At 50.1% G+C, this 17,198-nt stretch overlaps 1 protein-coding gene across 3 annotated transcripts; it reads left to right on the top strand.

Moving 5' to 3' along the window:
* The first annotated feature begins 990 nt into the window (after positions 1 to 990).
* Positions 991 to 16,249, top strand: dennd4b (DENN/MADD domain containing 4B). 3 transcript variants are annotated; one of them, XM_019863630.1, is made up of 29 exons: positions 991 to 1,267; positions 2,987 to 3,322; positions 4,057 to 4,312; positions 4,383 to 4,452; positions 4,521 to 4,690; positions 5,483 to 5,724; positions 5,801 to 5,867; positions 6,325 to 6,383; positions 6,470 to 6,614; positions 6,694 to 6,869; positions 7,154 to 7,254; positions 8,635 to 8,850; positions 9,294 to 9,439; positions 10,516 to 10,649; positions 10,757 to 10,871; positions 10,987 to 11,193; positions 11,343 to 11,471; positions 11,552 to 11,678; positions 11,764 to 11,919; positions 12,042 to 12,213; positions 12,418 to 12,703; positions 13,217 to 13,348; positions 13,449 to 13,624; positions 13,707 to 13,812; positions 13,887 to 14,090; positions 14,777 to 14,873; positions 14,943 to 15,123; positions 15,477 to 15,535; positions 15,613 to 16,249. In XM_019863630.1, exons 2-29 carry the CDS (start codon positions 3,006 to 3,008, stop codon positions 15,756 to 15,758), a joined length of 4,392 nt encoding a protein of 1,463 aa, XP_019719189.1. In that variant the 5' UTR covers positions 991 to 1,267; positions 2,987 to 3,005; the 3' UTR covers positions 15,759 to 16,249. The 3 variants fall into 3 exon arrangements, with proteins under 3 accessions (XP_019719189.1, XP_019719188.1, XP_019719190.1); XM_019863629.1 differs by having other exon boundaries at positions 993 to 1,267; positions 12,042 to 12,222; XM_019863631.1 differs by having other exon boundaries at positions 996 to 1,267; positions 12,042 to 12,222; positions 13,253 to 13,348.
* The last annotated feature ends 949 nt before the right edge of the window (positions 16,250 to 17,198 follow it).

Genomic DNA, 17,198 nt, shown 5'->3' with positions numbered 1-17,198 from the left:
ATCATTTTTAGTCCTCCACCATAGCTATACCTCCTCCCTGTAGCTTCACTCTTCTGGTCTATGAGGGTTCCCAGTCTAACTTCATCACTCAGTCTATCAATCACTATTCCAAAGAGGAAGAGGCTAAAAACAGATCCCTGATGCACCCCAACTTTCACCTCCAACTCTTGTGCCACACTGACAACACACCTAATGAGGGTAGCAGAACAGTGGTTTTGCTACCCTCATAAATCCGTCCTGTAATATTTGAATAAACTTACGCCAATGCAGACTTCCTCTTTCAGTTGCACACTTCCTCTTAGGGAGGGTACCATCATAGGCCTTCTCCAGATCAGCAAAGACATAGGGCAGCTCGTTCTCACCCTCTCTGTACCACTACAGTACTGCAAAATGAAAGCACTACTTCAAAATAAAAGCAACAGACCCGCTACTTTAAAATGAAAGCAGCTGTACCAGTACTTAAAACAAGAGCAACAGTACTGCTTCTTCAAAATAAAATCAACGTTATTTAGAAATAAAAGCATCACTTCAAAATACGAACAGCAGTACTCCTACTTCAACCACTCATTCAAAATAAAAGAAACAGTACTCAAATTAAAAAATAAAAGATTGTTCAATATTGAAATGATAGTACTGCTACTTCAAAATAAAAGCAATAGTACCACTATTTCAAAATAAAAGATCAACCCAGGGACACAGTCTATCGCCTTCTCCACGTCCACAAAACATTTGACTGGATGGGCCAACTCCCAATGCACCCTTGACGACCCTGCCTTGGGTTTTGAGGTGGTCCACTTTTCCACACCTGGGACAAAAATCACATGATGGAAAAAGGAAAAAAAATTACCCACCCCCATACGATACAAAAAAAAAAAAAATGCTGATAAACCTCCAATAAGCGTTTTTCGTGAAAAAAGGGGGATTGGATTCTCCCCTGCCAAAAATATATACAGGAAAAGTCAGTTGGTATTGAACCGTAGGCGAGTGCCCGCTGTCTATAAAAATAAAAAATAAAAAAAAATGGCGGTGATTCGTGGGTATGCGGTGAATTTGTATTTCTTCACGTGTTAGACCATAATCCATTTGTTTCCACTTCGTCTTTTATTTTGAAAAACGTGAGTGGAAGTGGCGGCACGGCACGGGAGTCTTGACACATGTTGCCGAGCTGCCGGGGCCCAGATCAAACATGGACGTCACATGGGAGCCAATGAGAGCAACATGAGAGTCGCCGTCTTCTGCCGCCGGACGAAGCAGCAAACACGACCAGGTAGCGTCGCTCCCAACACAGGTCGAAATTTGACCCAAACGGAACCGCTGCAAAGACGCCGGAACCTCGGCTAATGCGGGCCAGCGCCGTTAGCTTAACGGCGCTCGCCTATAACGGGGCTCGGCTCCGCTTGGCTGTACGCCCTTTATCGGACACGCCTCTGCCGTCTCGTCGCGTCCCTCCCCGCGGGGCCAACATGTCAGCAATCCGCTGCCCAGCGTCCAAAGAGGATCCCCAATGGTTTGCTGATGTGCGGTGGGCGACCGTCAAATGTTAGTCGCATTTCAAGCAAATTTGAGGCATATGTGGCCGATGTGATGAACAGATGGCAGCTTCTGTCCGATAACGGAACTAGTAAGACGCTTGCCTGCGACCATCCAGAGTCTGTCAGTCGCTGTCGTTCTGTCTGCCCGCGTTAGCACGCGATGCGGTGGCCATCTGTGACGTCATTAGTTTATTTCCGGACGCGGTCGGATAACGGAACTCCCACTGAGGCTGAAGCTGCACGCATCTTCTTCCTCTCCACTATCATCATCATCATCATCGTGTGTGATGCATGGCATACACGTGATGGTGTGTATGTTAGGCTCCAATGGTTGTACTTTTCTTTGCATATCGTTTCACCACATAAAGCCATGGTTGACTTGTCACACATGACGCATGTGTGTGTTTGTGTGTGTGTGTTAAAAATAGTCACACGCATGTTGCCGACCTCTCATGTGACCTGCTCATGATGTCGTCACTCAAACCCACAAAGACACTTTTATGCTCCCCGCCACGCTCACACAAAGGGACAAAGGGATACACACACACACACACACACACACACACACACACACACACACACACACTCACTCAGACACATACAGATAGGATACTTACACATTTATGCTCACGCACTCACATGCACACATACATGCACATGCTCATACATGTGGACGAATATGCTCTGACACACAAATCTGTGTGTGCATACACAAGTACGTGCACACTGAAACCCACACCCACTTTGACCTAGTTTAAGTAAAGAGGAAGTGAGGTGATGACATTTTGGGCAAACTTCCTACTAGGCTGTAGTCATCTTCAAAAATGGCCACCACCGTGCTCACACGAAGCCTTTTGTGTTTTCATGCCACTCGAAATGGCAACAGGAAACACCTGACAGCATCTTTCCTCTTTCGCACTTTCACATCCGGCCCCCGTGCTGACTAATGGTAACAACCTGCAAGGTCCTTCTGTAACTGGGCCCATTGCCATGAGAACAGGCCACGCCTACTCAAGGATGACAGGCCCTAACTTGAGTTGAAGGCCGTCACTACGGATTATTTTATTAATTGATTCATTGATTATTTTCTCATTGAATCGATTCATTGCTTTAAAAAATAAAATCCGTTTTATTGTAAAGCATGACATGATTTCAACCTGACACTGCACAAAAGTAAATGAATGATGATTCACTTACCGGTTTAGTCCAGGACGTCCGTCAGAAAAATCGGCAAAAATGTTGATGGAAATTTTCAGCTCAACAATCTCAACGGATTCATCAATTTGTCAAAATAGTTGATGATTAATTGAAGTCGAGAATTTATCGATTAATTGTCACACCTTGATTGGTTCCAACAGAAAGTCGGCAAATGGGCAGATTTACGAAAGCCAAAGCGCATAAACATACCCCCAAAAGCCTGACTTTCTGTTTGTGTGATGCGATGCGGCAAGCAGAGTCGGGCACATCGGCGGCATGACGGAGGACAAATGCCCGCAGCTGGTGGACTACTTCGTGGTGGCGGGTCTGGACCCGGCAGGACCCTGGCGACCTCTGGATGACGACGCCAGAACAGTCGCTTCCACGCCGCCGCCGTGCCGGGGGGCAGATCCTGTGACGGACCTGGTGGTGATCGCCCGCGGCCTGGGCGAGGAAGTCCCCCAGGGCTTCACCTGCATCGACAAGTCGCTGGGCGGCCACTCGGCCGAGCTGAGCGCCGGCCTCATCAACAACCCGCGCCTGTACCTTTGCTACCGGAGGGGCCGCGACAAGCCTCCTGTTGTCGACCTCGGGTAAGACATCCGCCACCTCTCCGGCGCCCTTGTCAGGCTGTCGTCATGTCACAGGTTGAGCGCGTTGCTTCTGTTTTTCCACAATTTCTTCAGTTACAATATTCTTCATTTCTTTTAAAGTGAATAAGGAATAGTCAAGCATTGACACGAGGTCAAGTTAAGATCACCTGCTATAAGTAAGGCTGGAGTATTCAGTTCTAGGGCTGCACAATATATTGCAAAAATATTCCCTGTGCAATATCTGTATGGCAAATATTCATGTATATTTAAGTGATTACAATTAGTTAGCAATTACGTTTGCCACGTGAGAAATAAATTCTTTCATGAGAAAATAAATATGTAATTTCTTTTGGTTTATGTTAAATATTACAATAATACCAATATTTCATATCATTTCAGATATTGCATGTTTTTCCAAGATGGTGGAGATCTATCGATTCATCTGTCAATGATCTATTTATTTATTTTTAAATGATTATTATTAATGGATGAATTTGATTTAAAAAAAAACACAGACTTGGAAATTTCTATCCTGGAATTTCAAATTGACAGTACAGAAAATGCACAAACTGAATTGATGATGATTCCGTGACTGGTTTGGTCTGTAACAACCGCCAGAACATGGGAAACATTTGATTGTGTTCCAAAGTTGAAATGAAATTCATTGTGTTCCACAGTAAAAAAAAACAAAAACAAAAACAAATTCAAATTCAGTTTTTGGGGTGCATGCTCAGGGTGTTATACGAGGGCAAGGAGCAGCCAAAGACGGGCTGGTACGTGATCGAGACCACACCCTACAGCCGCTCGGCCAACCTGAGTTCCGGCGCCGGCCCGGCGGCGCAGCGTGTCTTCCTGACGTACCGGCGCGCCGCGGACGCGCAAGGCCTGCATTCGTTGGGCGTGACTGACATCGGCGTGCTGCTGCCTGGGAAGGGTGAAGCAGCGCCGCACACCTTCAGCCGTGTAGACAAGAATCTCAACACGGGCATGGTGAGATGCATCGGCCACACTGACGCGCCGGGCCATTGATGCTAACTCTTGTGCGCGTGCGTGTTTGCAGTGGGGTCCCGCCCTGTATGTGTGCTTCAAGCGAGCGGTGGCCAAAGCCAGCGCGCTGGTCTACGAGGCGGGTGAGTGCGCGGCCACGCTTGAAAAATGCGCTGGAGCGCCCGTTTAGAGCTCGCACGTTGTCTTTCAGGTCTGCTGAGCCGCTACCCCGCCGACGACCAGGATGCCTTCCCACTCCCCGAGTCGGTGCCCGTCTTCTGCCTGCCTATGGGCGTGGCTCTGGAGAGTTGGCCCGCCGACGCCAAATACCGGCTGCCCGTCTTCTCCACCTTCGTGCTCACCTCTGCCAGCGGGGACAAGGTGGGCTCGCTTTCTTCTTCGCTGTTATATTGAGGCCACGCCCGCTATGGTAAAAAAAAAAAAAGTGGCCAAATGTACACTTGTGGCTTGATTGGTAGGAATGAATTAGTTGAGCTCGGAAAATTGGCAGAGTTCGCCTTCGACACCTTCACATGGCCTGGCATCAATGTCAGAATTTTAAAACCAAGTTACCGCCGTATTTACAGTGCCGTTACGTCCCGAGCGGCACCAATTAATCAAATACTGTAACTTGAATTATTCTAAGGCCAAAGCAAAATGCCTGCCTGCAAGCTTCACAGCAATTATTTGTCCACATGGTCATCCGCGGCGTTCACGCGCAAATAATTGCAATATGATGGCAGCCAGTTTGAAATTGGATTGTGAAAGATGAGGAACTTGTCTTTTGTGAAACTGTGAGATTTTCGTGTGGTACATGTGGAATTGTGTAAAAATTAGATTCCCCCGCCCCCGATGTGTCAAGTCATTCTGAGCACAGCAAATGTGTTGTAAATCCTAATCACTATTTAACATTTGAAGGAGCACGACATACAAAGTTCAATAAAATACGACTGAACTGTCAAAAAAATAAATAAATTGGAGCGGTTGTGAATTTTATTTATATCTATAGCTAAAAATCCCTAAGTCGTGATTGGTTAATCGGGAATAATGAATGACTTCATTGGTAATCCTTCAACATTCCCTGCTGCCTAATCACTCAGACTGAAGATTTTCTCGTGGATTTGTGCAAACCAATCACAGTTGATGTGTATTTATGTTGAACGCTTTGCGCAGGTGTACGGCGCGGCCATCCAGTTCTACGAAGCCTTCCCCAGGGAGGTCCTGTCGGAGCGCCAGAGCATGCGTCTGGGCCTGCTCAGCGTGCTGGACCGCCAACCCGTCCCGGAGCGCAGCCTGCAGGCCAAGAAGAGCATCTGCGTACTCTCGCACTGGCCCTTCTTTGACGTCTTCCAGAAATTTCTCACCTTCGTCTATCGATACTCCGTCTCCGGACCCCACGTGCTGCCCCTTGAGAAGTCAGGAAACGCATCTCCGTCTTTGTGTATGTGTCGTGTATCATGCCACGAACTAACGGCTGACCGCCGATTGCAGGCACATCTCCAGCTTCATGCACAACGTTCCCTTTCCGTCACCCCAGCGACCTCGCATCCTGGTTCAGGTACGCCGGCTTCACCTCCTCACTACAGCGAGTGATGCACGATATGAAAATGTCGACCCAGACAGACAACCAATGATTTCCTGCTTTGTATGACCGATACCAATGTGTTCGCGCATCACTTTGTCACCATGTCAACTTCACCACGTCTATCTCCTGGTCACCAGTGTATCCGTCGCCTTTTTGCCCTGACGGCTTCATGTTGATCACCCACACACACGGCAACACTACCCATGTCCGTGCCTGTCCGTGCCCCATCATCACCTTGTTGCTGTGACGTTACATGGCAACCCTTTCCACACTGACACAACTCCTCCAATAAGCGCACAGCTGTTCAACCAATCACAGTGTGACATTGACAAATGTCCACTGTGCCCATTGCACTTTTCACGCTTTCAATGTTGTATTTATGTGAATTCTTAATAAAGACTGTGTGTGTGTGTGTGCGTGTGTGTTGCAGCTTTCACCATATGACAACCTTCTCCTCTGCCAGCCCGTGTCCTCGCCGCTCCCCCTCAGGTGTGTGCGCGCATGTGTTTCTTTCTTGCAGAGGGAGGGAGGAGGGAAGCCTCTTAAAATGTGACCTTGTTGCCTGTGTGCATTAGCGGCGCGAGCTTCCTGAAGCTCCTGCAGAACTTGGGCCCGGGCAACGCCTGCACGCTGCTGCTGGCCGTGCTGACGGAGCACAAAGTCCTGCTCCACTCGCTGCGTCCCGATGTCCTGACGGCCGTCGCCGAGGCGCTCGTCTCCGTAAGTGAGCGCGCGCCTCCTCCGCTGCCGCGTCCGCCGCCGCTTGCGCCAATGACCGATGGTCCGTGTTTGCGCGCAGATGACGTTCCCGCTGCGCTGGCTGTGCCCGTACATCCCGCTGTGCCCGCTGCAGATGGCCGAAGTCCTGCTGGCGCCGGTGCCCTTCATCGTGGGCGTGCACTCCAGCTACTTCGACCTCTACCACCCCCCCGCCGACGTGGTCTGCATCGACCTGGACACCAACACCCTTTTCCAGTCAGTGCGCCCGCCACAGCCTTTCAGTAGCGCGTGCGTGTGATTCATTATTGATTCGTCTACTTGCATATGAAGTGAGAGTTTTATTTGCATGAGTTTCATTCGTGCATGAGGGTTTTGCCTGTTTGCACGAGTCTTTCACTTGTGTGTGTGTGAGTGTTTCAATAGTGTGTGTTGCAGAGATCTTCAACTATGAGAGTGTGTCAGAAACTTGTGAGAGCGTTGAAATTGCTTGGGTGAACGGTTCAGTCGCCGGTTTATGTGACTGTCCTGTCGCCCGTCAGGTCTGATGACAAGAAGCCGTTGTCATGGCGATCGTTACCCAGGAAACCCGGGAAGACTCTTTTCAGCACCCTGGGCAACCTGCACAAGACTCTGGAGCAGAGTAGGTCCCAAACAACAACGCCTACGCACGATATCTCAACGTGTTACGATGTGGCCAAAACGCCACGACCTTCCTCTCACTCCTTCAAGTCATAAAGTGAAACTCGTACATTTGATTGGTTCTTCCAAATTTCTTCAAATGGTGTCAACTCCATCCAAAGTCAAAAGCACAATTTCGTCGATATGCTGTTGCTCAATCAATTAAATGTTTCACTTCTAATTTTCCACAATTGGATACGACAGAGGGCGTGCCTGCATGGGTTTTCTCCGGGTACTCCCGTTTCCTCCCACATTCCAAAAACATGCATGGCAGGCTGATTGAACACTCAAAATTGTTCGACTCTGTGTGCCCTGTGATTGGCTGTCAACCGGTTCAGGGTTTCCCCCGCCTACTGCCCGAAGACGGCTGGGATAGGCTCCAGCACGCCCCGTGACCCTTGTGAGGATAAAACGGTTCAGAAAATGGATGGGTGGACGGTACGACAGAATTGTCCATTTTCAGCAATACCAAATGTATTTGGAATCAAGTTCCTGATGTCATCCACAAGGCCACGCCCCTTAAAGACACGGTTTGAGTCAACTTAAATGGACTCTTCGTTGGTGTCATTTGGTGGTGAACGTCCAATCACCTGCTGCGTATGTCAAAACACCCCGTGTGCGCAGCCGGAGTGAATGATGCATTTGGCAGAAGCGCGCAAATGCGCGTACTGACTTGTTAAAAAGGAATGTCATTGCCTGCGATTGCCCTAGCTCCGAGTTCAGAGTGTACCCCCGCCTACATGCTCCAGCATGCCCGTGCTCTTCGTGAGCATGAAGCGGTTCAAATAATGAATGGATGAATGCCATTGTTTGACTGGCTGTCAAAGTGTGTGCAGGTGTACGGATGGGGGGAGGGCTGGAGGGGGGGGGGCGTATATTCCGGGTTGCAACTGCCGACTTTTGCTTGCCCTTTTATGGCATTTTTGCGCAGTTCTTGCTGCACCTCCCCTCCCTTTAACGTCATTGATTGTTAAATTTGTTTGATCTGAACACCTTTTAGGCCGGGTTACATAACATTTTTGTCTTTGAAAAGTTACAAACAGGCTTTCAGACAAAAGCGTATGTATCAGAAAACGAAAAAATTTCAGGGGGACTTTGGGCGTTTGAGGGACAAAAGAGGAAGGTACCAAGGCACCAATCACCTCCACCCCCACGTCCACAAGCCACTAGCGCCTACACTATGTGATTACACTTTCTAAGCCATTCTTTTTTATATGCAGTGCGGTCCTAGTTTTTCAATAAAATCCACTTAAGCAAAGGTCAGGCAACAAACGTAACAATAAAGTCAAGGTTGTCAGCGTGGCATACGTGCATGACCTTGCACCGTTTTGTCGGCTCGCAGTTTGCTCTCCGGGCCAGGAGGAAGCCACGTTGGAGTTCCTGCTGACCGACTTCGACCAGATGTACCGTCGGCAGAAGCAGCTGGAGGCCGACATTCAGGAAGCCTTCCTGCGCTTCATGAGCGTCCTGCTGCGAGGCTACCGCGCCTTCCTGCTGCCCATCACGCAGGCGCCCTCCGACACCGCCACCGACTGCAGTTCCCTCTTCAACCTGCAGGGTGAGCTCTCCTGCGCACCGCCGGCCCACCCGCTCGCAGGCTGTCTTGGTAATCCCTGCCCGTGTACTCTAAGCAGTCAGTCGGCCCCTTTCTCGCGCTGTTGAAATAAATGTGTCTCAAATAGAGCTCGGCCACACATCCGCATTCGCAAATTCACCAGCTTGCAGCATTTATATTGAAATATTACAGTTGTTTTTATTTAGCCGTCGGTTATTGGAATTATTCGATTAATCGTTTCAGCCCGACTGTCTAAAAACCGATATGTCGTGAGTGAATGATTCCGACTGATTCCCTTTGTCCCCAAGGTGTTGGGGACATTTTATGGAAGTGTTCAAGGTCCACTAGCAAAACTCTCAATCAGTCTATTGATGCGGTCACCATTCGCCAACGCAGCCTCTATGCACGCCGTTCCTTTCTCCTTTGACGTGTCTGCTTCCTTCCAGGCTTCCTGAAGTCTCGCGATCGCACTCAGCAGAAGTTCTACTCTCAGCTCACGCGCACGCAGATGTTCACCCAGTTCATTGAGGAGTGCTCCTTCGTCAGCGACCGCCACGCCTGCCTCGAGTTCTTCGACGAGTGCGTCCAAAAGGTCAGTGTGCGCTTTTGCCGCTTGTCGCAAGAGAAGGAGAAGCCGCCCAGCGCGTTTGATAACTTGAAAACTTTAAGGGAGGAATTATGATGTCCAAAAACACAAAGCAATGAATTTGTCTTTAGAGTAATGCCGTGAGGATATAAGTTGAAAGGCTTCCTGCAGATCCTTGAAAAGGCTCAACCCACCGCAAACGATGAAAAGAATCGACAGATACCGTATTGGCCCTCTTATCTCTATTCTCTTTTTGTTTTGTTGTTGTTGAGTTTTGTATTTCTTAACGCGTTATTTTATTTTTTGACTAAATGCACGAAGGAGTAGCACCCAAATTTCGTTGTATGTAATACAATGACAATAAAGGTAATTCTGATTCTGATTCTGATATAAGACGGTGTTTTTTTGCATTGAAATAAGACTGAAAAAGTGGGGGTCGTCTTATATTCGGGGTCTCGACGTTATACCCATTCACGACACTAGATGGCGCCAGATACCATTGAAGCGAATGCTGAACTTGAGTCCCCGGACCAAGGCGAACCCCTGTCACGAAGAATAAAAATAAAAATAGCGGTAGCATGAAAAAGCAAAAGAAAAAATAGCGGTAAGAAAGAAAAGAGAAGAAAATAATAGAAGAGATAACAGAAAATGGAGAAACGCAGCGACAATCTGGAGAAAAGTGGGTCGAAGATCGGCAGCTGAGGAGAAGTTATGATGTAATTTACATTTCAAAAACCAGAAGCCATTCATTTACGAATGTGACTGCACTTTAGATTTGAAAGAGGCAAAATAACATGCTTTTTCTCTCAAATATATTGTTATTATCATTTGTTTCGGATGCACTGTAATTATTTTCTGTATGAAAATGAATTTGGTGTTCCAAAAGTCTTTTTTCAAACCTGAGTCTTGAAAAAGAGGGGGTCGTCTTATAATCAGGGCCGTCTTATATTCGGGCCAATACGGTAAATCGATTGGTTAGTAACTTAACAGCAGTCAGCGTTTTATAGGAAACTGAGAATGTTGGGCAAAACTCGGGACAATCCCACCGAAGGAACTAAAGGGCGGCGCGGGTGTCCCGGCAGGTGGACGTGGAAAAGCCGGACGACGTCCGTCTGGTGGACGTGGACGAGAGCCACTGCGGCGAGCGCACTGTTTTCATCATGCCGCCCGAGCAGCCCACGGAAGACGACGGCTCCGAGTGCCCCGCCCGCTACAGGTGATGTGACGCTCATCCCATCGCCATTGCTACGCCATCTCTCTCTCTCCCTCTCTCTCACACGCACACACTCTCACGCTCTCTCACACTCTGTGGCACGGGTGCAGCTACGACACTTTCCCCGCCTTGAGGCCCGAGCTCTTTGACCAGCCGCTCGACCAACTGCGTGTCCCCGCCAAGGGCAGCGCTCCCAGTAGCCCCGCCCCCCGACGCACCAAACAGGTATGCAAAGAACGGAAAAGGCGTCTCCCACTCTTCCTGTCCATCTGCTAAAAACGTGAGAGGGAGTTGACTATTTCGCCCAAATGACACCGGCGTGTGCCCGCCCTGTCGCCAGGAGCTGAAGGTCGCGCAGCGGCGCGCGCAGACGTGCTGCGGGTCGGCCGACATGTGGTGCAAGTGTCTGCTGGGTCACATGTACGGCCTGTGGTTCATCTACCTGCCCACCTACGTGCGTGCGCAGAACGCCAAGGTGCCCGCCCTCCACGCCGCTTACGACGTCCTCAAGCACATGGAGGGCAGGAAGGTCCTGCTGCCTGATGAGGTGATCGCACCGCTCGCGACGATCATCATCATGATGATGACTCATGATTGACAAACTACTCTTAACGTGTGTTTATTTTTTGTGTGTGTGTGTTGTGTGTTTGCATTTCATGTGCGTGTATGTGTATGCTGCGCGTGTTTCTGTCTCAGGTGTGTTACAGGATCCTGATGCAGTTGTGCGGTCAGTACGGTCAGCCTGTGCTTGCCGTGCGTGTCCTCCTTGAGATGAAGAAGGCGGGCATCACGCCCAACACAATCACATACGGATACTACAACAAGGTACGCACGCGTACACACATGTACGCACACACCGCACAGGCTTGCGATGACCTGGACATTTCTTGCGCTTTTGCGCTCAGGCGGTCCTGGAGAGCAAATGGCCGTCGACCAATCAGGGCGGGCGCTTGCTTTGGGCCAAGCTGAGGAACGTGGTACTGGCCGTCGCCCTCTTCAGGCAGCCCATCAAAATGCGCCCCAACGGCCAAGGTTTGAACGCCGCCACGTCAAAACGGGTCATCTTGGCAACTCACACCTTTGCCTTCTCTGCCTCTTCTTCTTCTCGGACATGCAGCCGTCATGGAGGAGCACAGGCCCCGGCCCCGCCCCAGCTTGCCTCTGATTCGTCAGGCCAGCTGGAGCGGCCTGAGCGAAAGCTCCAGTCACGAATCTTTGACGGGATCCTTTGCCAAGAGCAGCAGCCTCAGCAGCATCAAGACGCCCGCACAGTGTAACACGCAACATGCCGCACACCAATACATCCATCCACCGTGTCCCAAAGCCACCCTTAAGTGGCCGCCAAAACTGAAACAAGTACCCGAGCGTCTTTTTTTGTGGTTTTGGTTTCAACAGTGGCGAACACACGCAACAGGAAGTCGGGCTTCCGTGACCAAGTGTCCAGCAAGCCTCCTCTGGCGCCCTCTGGTGGCGTTCTGGTGCGTCGCAGTGACATCTGCTTGTCCAGCTTCTACGCCGATGCCGCAGAGAATGACGAATGCGGAGGCGATTGGGAGGCGGGTGCGAGGTCAGGAAGATGGGACACACACACACACACACACACACACACACACACCGAAAGTGGACTTAGTGTGACGTGTATACCGCTCAGCAAAACAAATGGTAACCAATCAATCAAGTTGGATGGTTGCATTGCAATCGGGAAACAGGAAGTGGACCGACAGACAGGAAGCAGATACAAGCGCGCCAAGTCGGCCTTCTCCCCCCACAGAGTGGCGAGCGCCTGCGAGGTGGCGTCGGTGGACGAGAACGACAACAAAGTGTCGCCGCCCAGCCGAGGCCTGGCGGGACGGCTGCAGCAGCTCCTGACGCCCACACGACACAGGTCGGCGGTCCGACGCGCCGCCAGCGTGGATGAGCGTCGGCCCGGCGCCAGAGGGCGAGGACCCGCCGCAACTTCGATCCGCCGGCTGTCCGAGCAGCGTAGGTCCAAGAAGTCACAGGTGGCGGAAACGTTGCTGAAGGCCAAAGAACGCCTCACCAACGCCACTTCGGAGGTGACGCGCCGCCGCCTGCTCGCTTGCAAACTTTTGCTTGGGAAGAAGCGGAATTGACCAAATGTGGCTGACTCTTAGCGGTCAGGGAGCAGACGGCCAGACGCTAATCTGGCCTTACAATAGCCAAGTCTCCACTCGCTGGCTGATGCCCATGTCACTCCGCCCTTTACACATGCGCACTCAAAATCACATCCATTACAGTGTGGAACGTGATGATGGCCACCCCATTTCACATTTTGTTGAATACAACATCAAGTTTTGGGTGATTAGCCGATCGGTTAGTCGGTGGAATCATCAAGTATTAAAATATTTCATTGTTATTGTTATATAACCCATTGGAGTCATTTTTCTTGACCTAAAACTAAAGATTTCAAAAACTTGTAAGTCAAAGCAGTGGCATGATCGCAAGGCCCCACAAAACAATTTCCATTCAGTGAGGCCCGTTTCCCTTCATTTCCATGGCAGGTTTGTGAATTGGAATCGGATAGTTGTATTTTTTTTTTTTTTTGCCTGCGCGGTGACGAGATCGCTGGATTTGTTTGTGGCCAGAGCTCGCTGTCGCTGGGTAGCGACGCCGACCCGGTGGACACGCCGCGACCTCTCCACCACTCCTGGGATTCGAATCAAGACGCGGCGGGGATCGAGGTGAGCCAGTCCCACGTTTCATTTGTCAGGACAAATTGTCCTTGTGAGTTTTTTTTTTTTGGGGGGGGGTTTTCATATGAATGTTTGGAACGCGTGTGAGGTTTTGATGTCGAGCTGCTCACGGTGCCGCGCGTGCGGTTGCCTGGTGTACGACGAGGAGATCATGGCGGGGTGGACGCCTGACGATTCCAACCTCAACTCCCGCTGCCCATTTTGTGCCGCCTCCTTCGTCCCCTTCCTCAATGCCCACATCTGTGACCTGCGACCCCCCGGCAGGTACGAGTCGCCAATGCCGCCGTGTGACATTCCCGTGCCCGCCGCGGGCTTCATCATCTTTTGGTCTTCTGGACATTTCCAGTGACGGCGAGGGTGAAACTGGCATCCAGCCTCCCGGCGGTCAGCCGGCGGGGCCGGCGTGTAACGGCTTGGGTGACGACCTCACCCCAGAGAGCGACGCAACCGTGGTAAGGCTAGAGCGATGCGAACCGGTCGACCGTGCCACACAGCGTGACTGGTAGTGACGGTGCGCGGCCCCCAGGTGGCGGTGGCGTACGTGAGTCCGCTGGTGCTCCGGAAGGAGCTGGAAAGCCTCCTGGACCACGAGGGCGAGGCGGTGCTCGGCCAGCGGCAGTTCCTGGAGAGCCACTGCATCATCTTCTGGAACCTTCTGTGGTTCTTCCAGCGCCTCGGTTTGCCGAGCCACCTGCTGCGGCTTGTGCGACTCCTCGTCAAGCCCACGCAGGTAAAACATACCAGAAAGCTGCATTTCTCTTCGATGTCAACTTCTTTGCATTCTTCAGTTTTCGTTACTGCTCTAACTGAAAAAGCAACCCCCCCCCCCCTCCAAAAAAAAAAGGCAGCTTAATTACGTGCACCTTTTAGACCTGTTCAGATCAAGTTTCAATCCATTTTACTTAAGGTCAGATCAGGTTCCAGTCGGTTTACTTCTGCATCAGGTTTCAATTAATTTGTGAGATTCTCATCAGAATCAGATCTGGTTCACATCCGATGCAGAGCTGGATCAGGTTAAAATACGTTTCATAGTAGTTTTACTGTACTTTCTTTGATTAATTTCAGATCAATCTCAAGTAAGTCTGATTCAGATCACGTCAGGTTCAAAGACAGTATGGATCGAGATGATCCGCAACTCCGTAAAATCCAATTCGGATCACAATCGGGTTCATATGACTTATGATTACGATTTCAAATCAAGGGTAGGTTCAAATACATTTCTGTTAGGTTTGGATTCGGATCAAATACGTTTTGGGATTCAGTGTAGTTAATGTCATATAGCAAGGAATCAAATTGTCGGTTTGATATTCGATGATCAATTTCAGCAGCGCGGTTGCACATCTGAAAAATAACACCTTTTCACATTGGGGTACGTGTGTACGTGTGTGTGTGCGTGTGTGTGTGCGTGTGTGTCAGTCGGAAAGTGCATGTCTTCGTGTGAGGCTCCTGTGGGACACCCTGACCCCCGACCCTGACTCGTGGCCACCCCTCTACGTACTGTGGCGTCTTCACAGTAAGTGAGCTTTTCGACGTGCGTGCTCACCTTAGCCCCACACCCACCCGACTACCCCCCCCGGAACAGGCGGCGTTCCCGTGCGCGGCTCCCGCTGGCGTCGCCACAACCACCCTTTCACGCTGGCCTTCCTGGAGGAGGTACTGCGCTGCGTGGGCATGAACGAGGTCCACAAGGCCGTCACGCTCTTCCTCAACACTGTCGACGAGGCGCGACGACACGCCCGCACCGCCGCTCCGCCGCTCCGCAGGTCAGATGTGGAACTGTGCACTCGCGCCGCATTCAGCTTTTGTGTGTGACTGACTGAATGTTTCAGTGTGTAACTGTCAGTGGTGGGTGGGTCAGTCAATTGTTTGTCAGTTTGTCATTCGCCACTGATGTCCTCAGTCCATCATTATTTCAAGTTGGCCCAGTCCGCCAGCCCATGATTCCGTCATCGTTGTTTTCACTGCGCGGAAGTTTTCGCGAAAATGTGTGCGTGTGTGTGTGTGTGCGTGTGTGTGTGTGTGTGTGTGTGTGTGTGTGTGTGTGTGTGTGTACAAATGTATGTTCTGTTTCCAATTGTCTGTGTGTGTGCGTGCACATGCGCACGTGTGCATTCAGGAGCGTGTACCGAGAGTTGCTGTTCCTGACCCTGGCGGCAATGGGCAAGGATCATGCGGGTAAGTCTGGGGAGGGGTCGTGAGGCGGGAAATTGGGTCTATACCTTTGGGCGAACACAGCTGCGTCGTCCTCACAGGTGCGTTCGACAAGAAGTACAAGTCGGCGTACGCGCGCCTCAGTGGCGTCATGTGCAAAGAAGAACTGCGCGAGAAGCGAGCGCAGCCTCCCAGCGCCAAAGCCCTGGACTGCAGACGCAGCTTCCAGCCGCCGCTCCAGTGCTGATCGGTCGCCGCTTCGATGCCAGTCGATCAGTGGCAACCCGCTTCCTCCTCTTCGCCGGCCCTCCGAAGCGGCGCGGCCACCCTGGCGCGCGCCCAGGCACCCATACGTCGTAGGCCGCCGCCACTCAACTAAGCCGCAACCACGTGAATTCCCGTGTTGTGAGCGAGCAAAGATGGAGACGCATCCCCTTTGTGTTTTCCCGGCACAGTCGTAAAAGAGTTTGCGGCAGCCCATGATGTCAAGGTGATGTCATTGTGATTTCATCAGGCGGTGTTTGCAGGAAAAGTTGCTTGACGAATCACTTTGTGATCATGCGACCTGAGCCACGTGTCCACTTGTGATGTCATTTTGCCCCCGCAAAAAAAAAAAAAAAAAGTTTGGCTCAAGATTATTTCAACAAAAAAAATGTTGTTTACTCTGTAATTTATTCTGTTGTAAATGTTGTTCTTTTTTTTTAAAGAAAATAAAAGCAGGGATGAGAATTTTCTGATCGAATATTTTTTGTACGTCTGGTCGTTGTCGAGCGGTGCCTTTCGATATGATCACTTTTGTTCTTAAATGTATGGTTGTTTTTTAGAACAATATTAGAGCAATAGTATTTTGTTGTCAAATACACAACAAAAACTAGTTCTATAGTTGACTTGTTCAGCGTCACTTCATTTCCTGCTTTACTCGAACCTCCATATGAAAAAACCACGTTTCAATCTGAAGCGTGTTTTTTTTTTCCGTCCATCCATCCATCCATCCATTCATGATTTGAATGAATCATCTTCACGCAGGTCGCAGGAGTGCCGAAACCGATCTCCGCTGTCTTCGGGCAGTAGGCGGGGTAGACCCTGAACCGGTCACCAGCCTTTAATCCAGCAGTGTGAAACACAGGGCCCGCGGGCCAGAACCGGCCCGCAAGGAGGATTGATCAGGCCTGCAGGATAATTTAAATGTGGGGGGGGGGGAAATACATAAAAGACACGGAATGAATATTTTTTACAAAATGCAATTCTTGGATGATCCGCTAGGGGGCACACAGTTTTCTCCTTCGTTTGTAAAGTGCAGGCCGGGATTCAGTTTTGATTTTATATGCAAGTGTGCAGATGGTTTAAAAAATCATTTTTTCATGAATCTCGTTTCATCTGAAAATGCATGACGATATTTTTCAATACCAGCTACAATTGTTGAAGTTTTGTGCCTTTGTACAATCAGTGGGATCCGTTGCAATGCATCCATGGGAAAGATCAAAGTAACATTTGTCAAAGGAAATCCAAGGTTTTTCGTGAAATGTTTTCGAAAAGAGATGTTCATGAAATGAAAAACAAATGAAAAAACAAAGGAAAGACATGATCGTTTTTGGCAGAGTATGGTACAATTTTAATGGTCCGGCCCATTTGCCATCTGCCGAGGCCGTATGCGGCCCACATTGTCAAATGAGTTTGCCCCCCCCCC

This window comes from Hippocampus comes, unplaced genomic scaffold, assembly GCF_001891065.2.
Source record: "Hippocampus comes isolate QL1 unplaced genomic scaffold, H_comes_QL1_v1.1 scaffold249, whole genome shotgun sequence".
Lineage (NCBI taxonomy): Eukaryota > Metazoa > Chordata > Actinopteri > Syngnathiformes > Syngnathidae > Hippocampus > Hippocampus comes.
The sequence above is the reverse complement of the archived record's forward strand: the minus strand, read 5'-3'. Positions and strand labels throughout refer to the sequence as shown.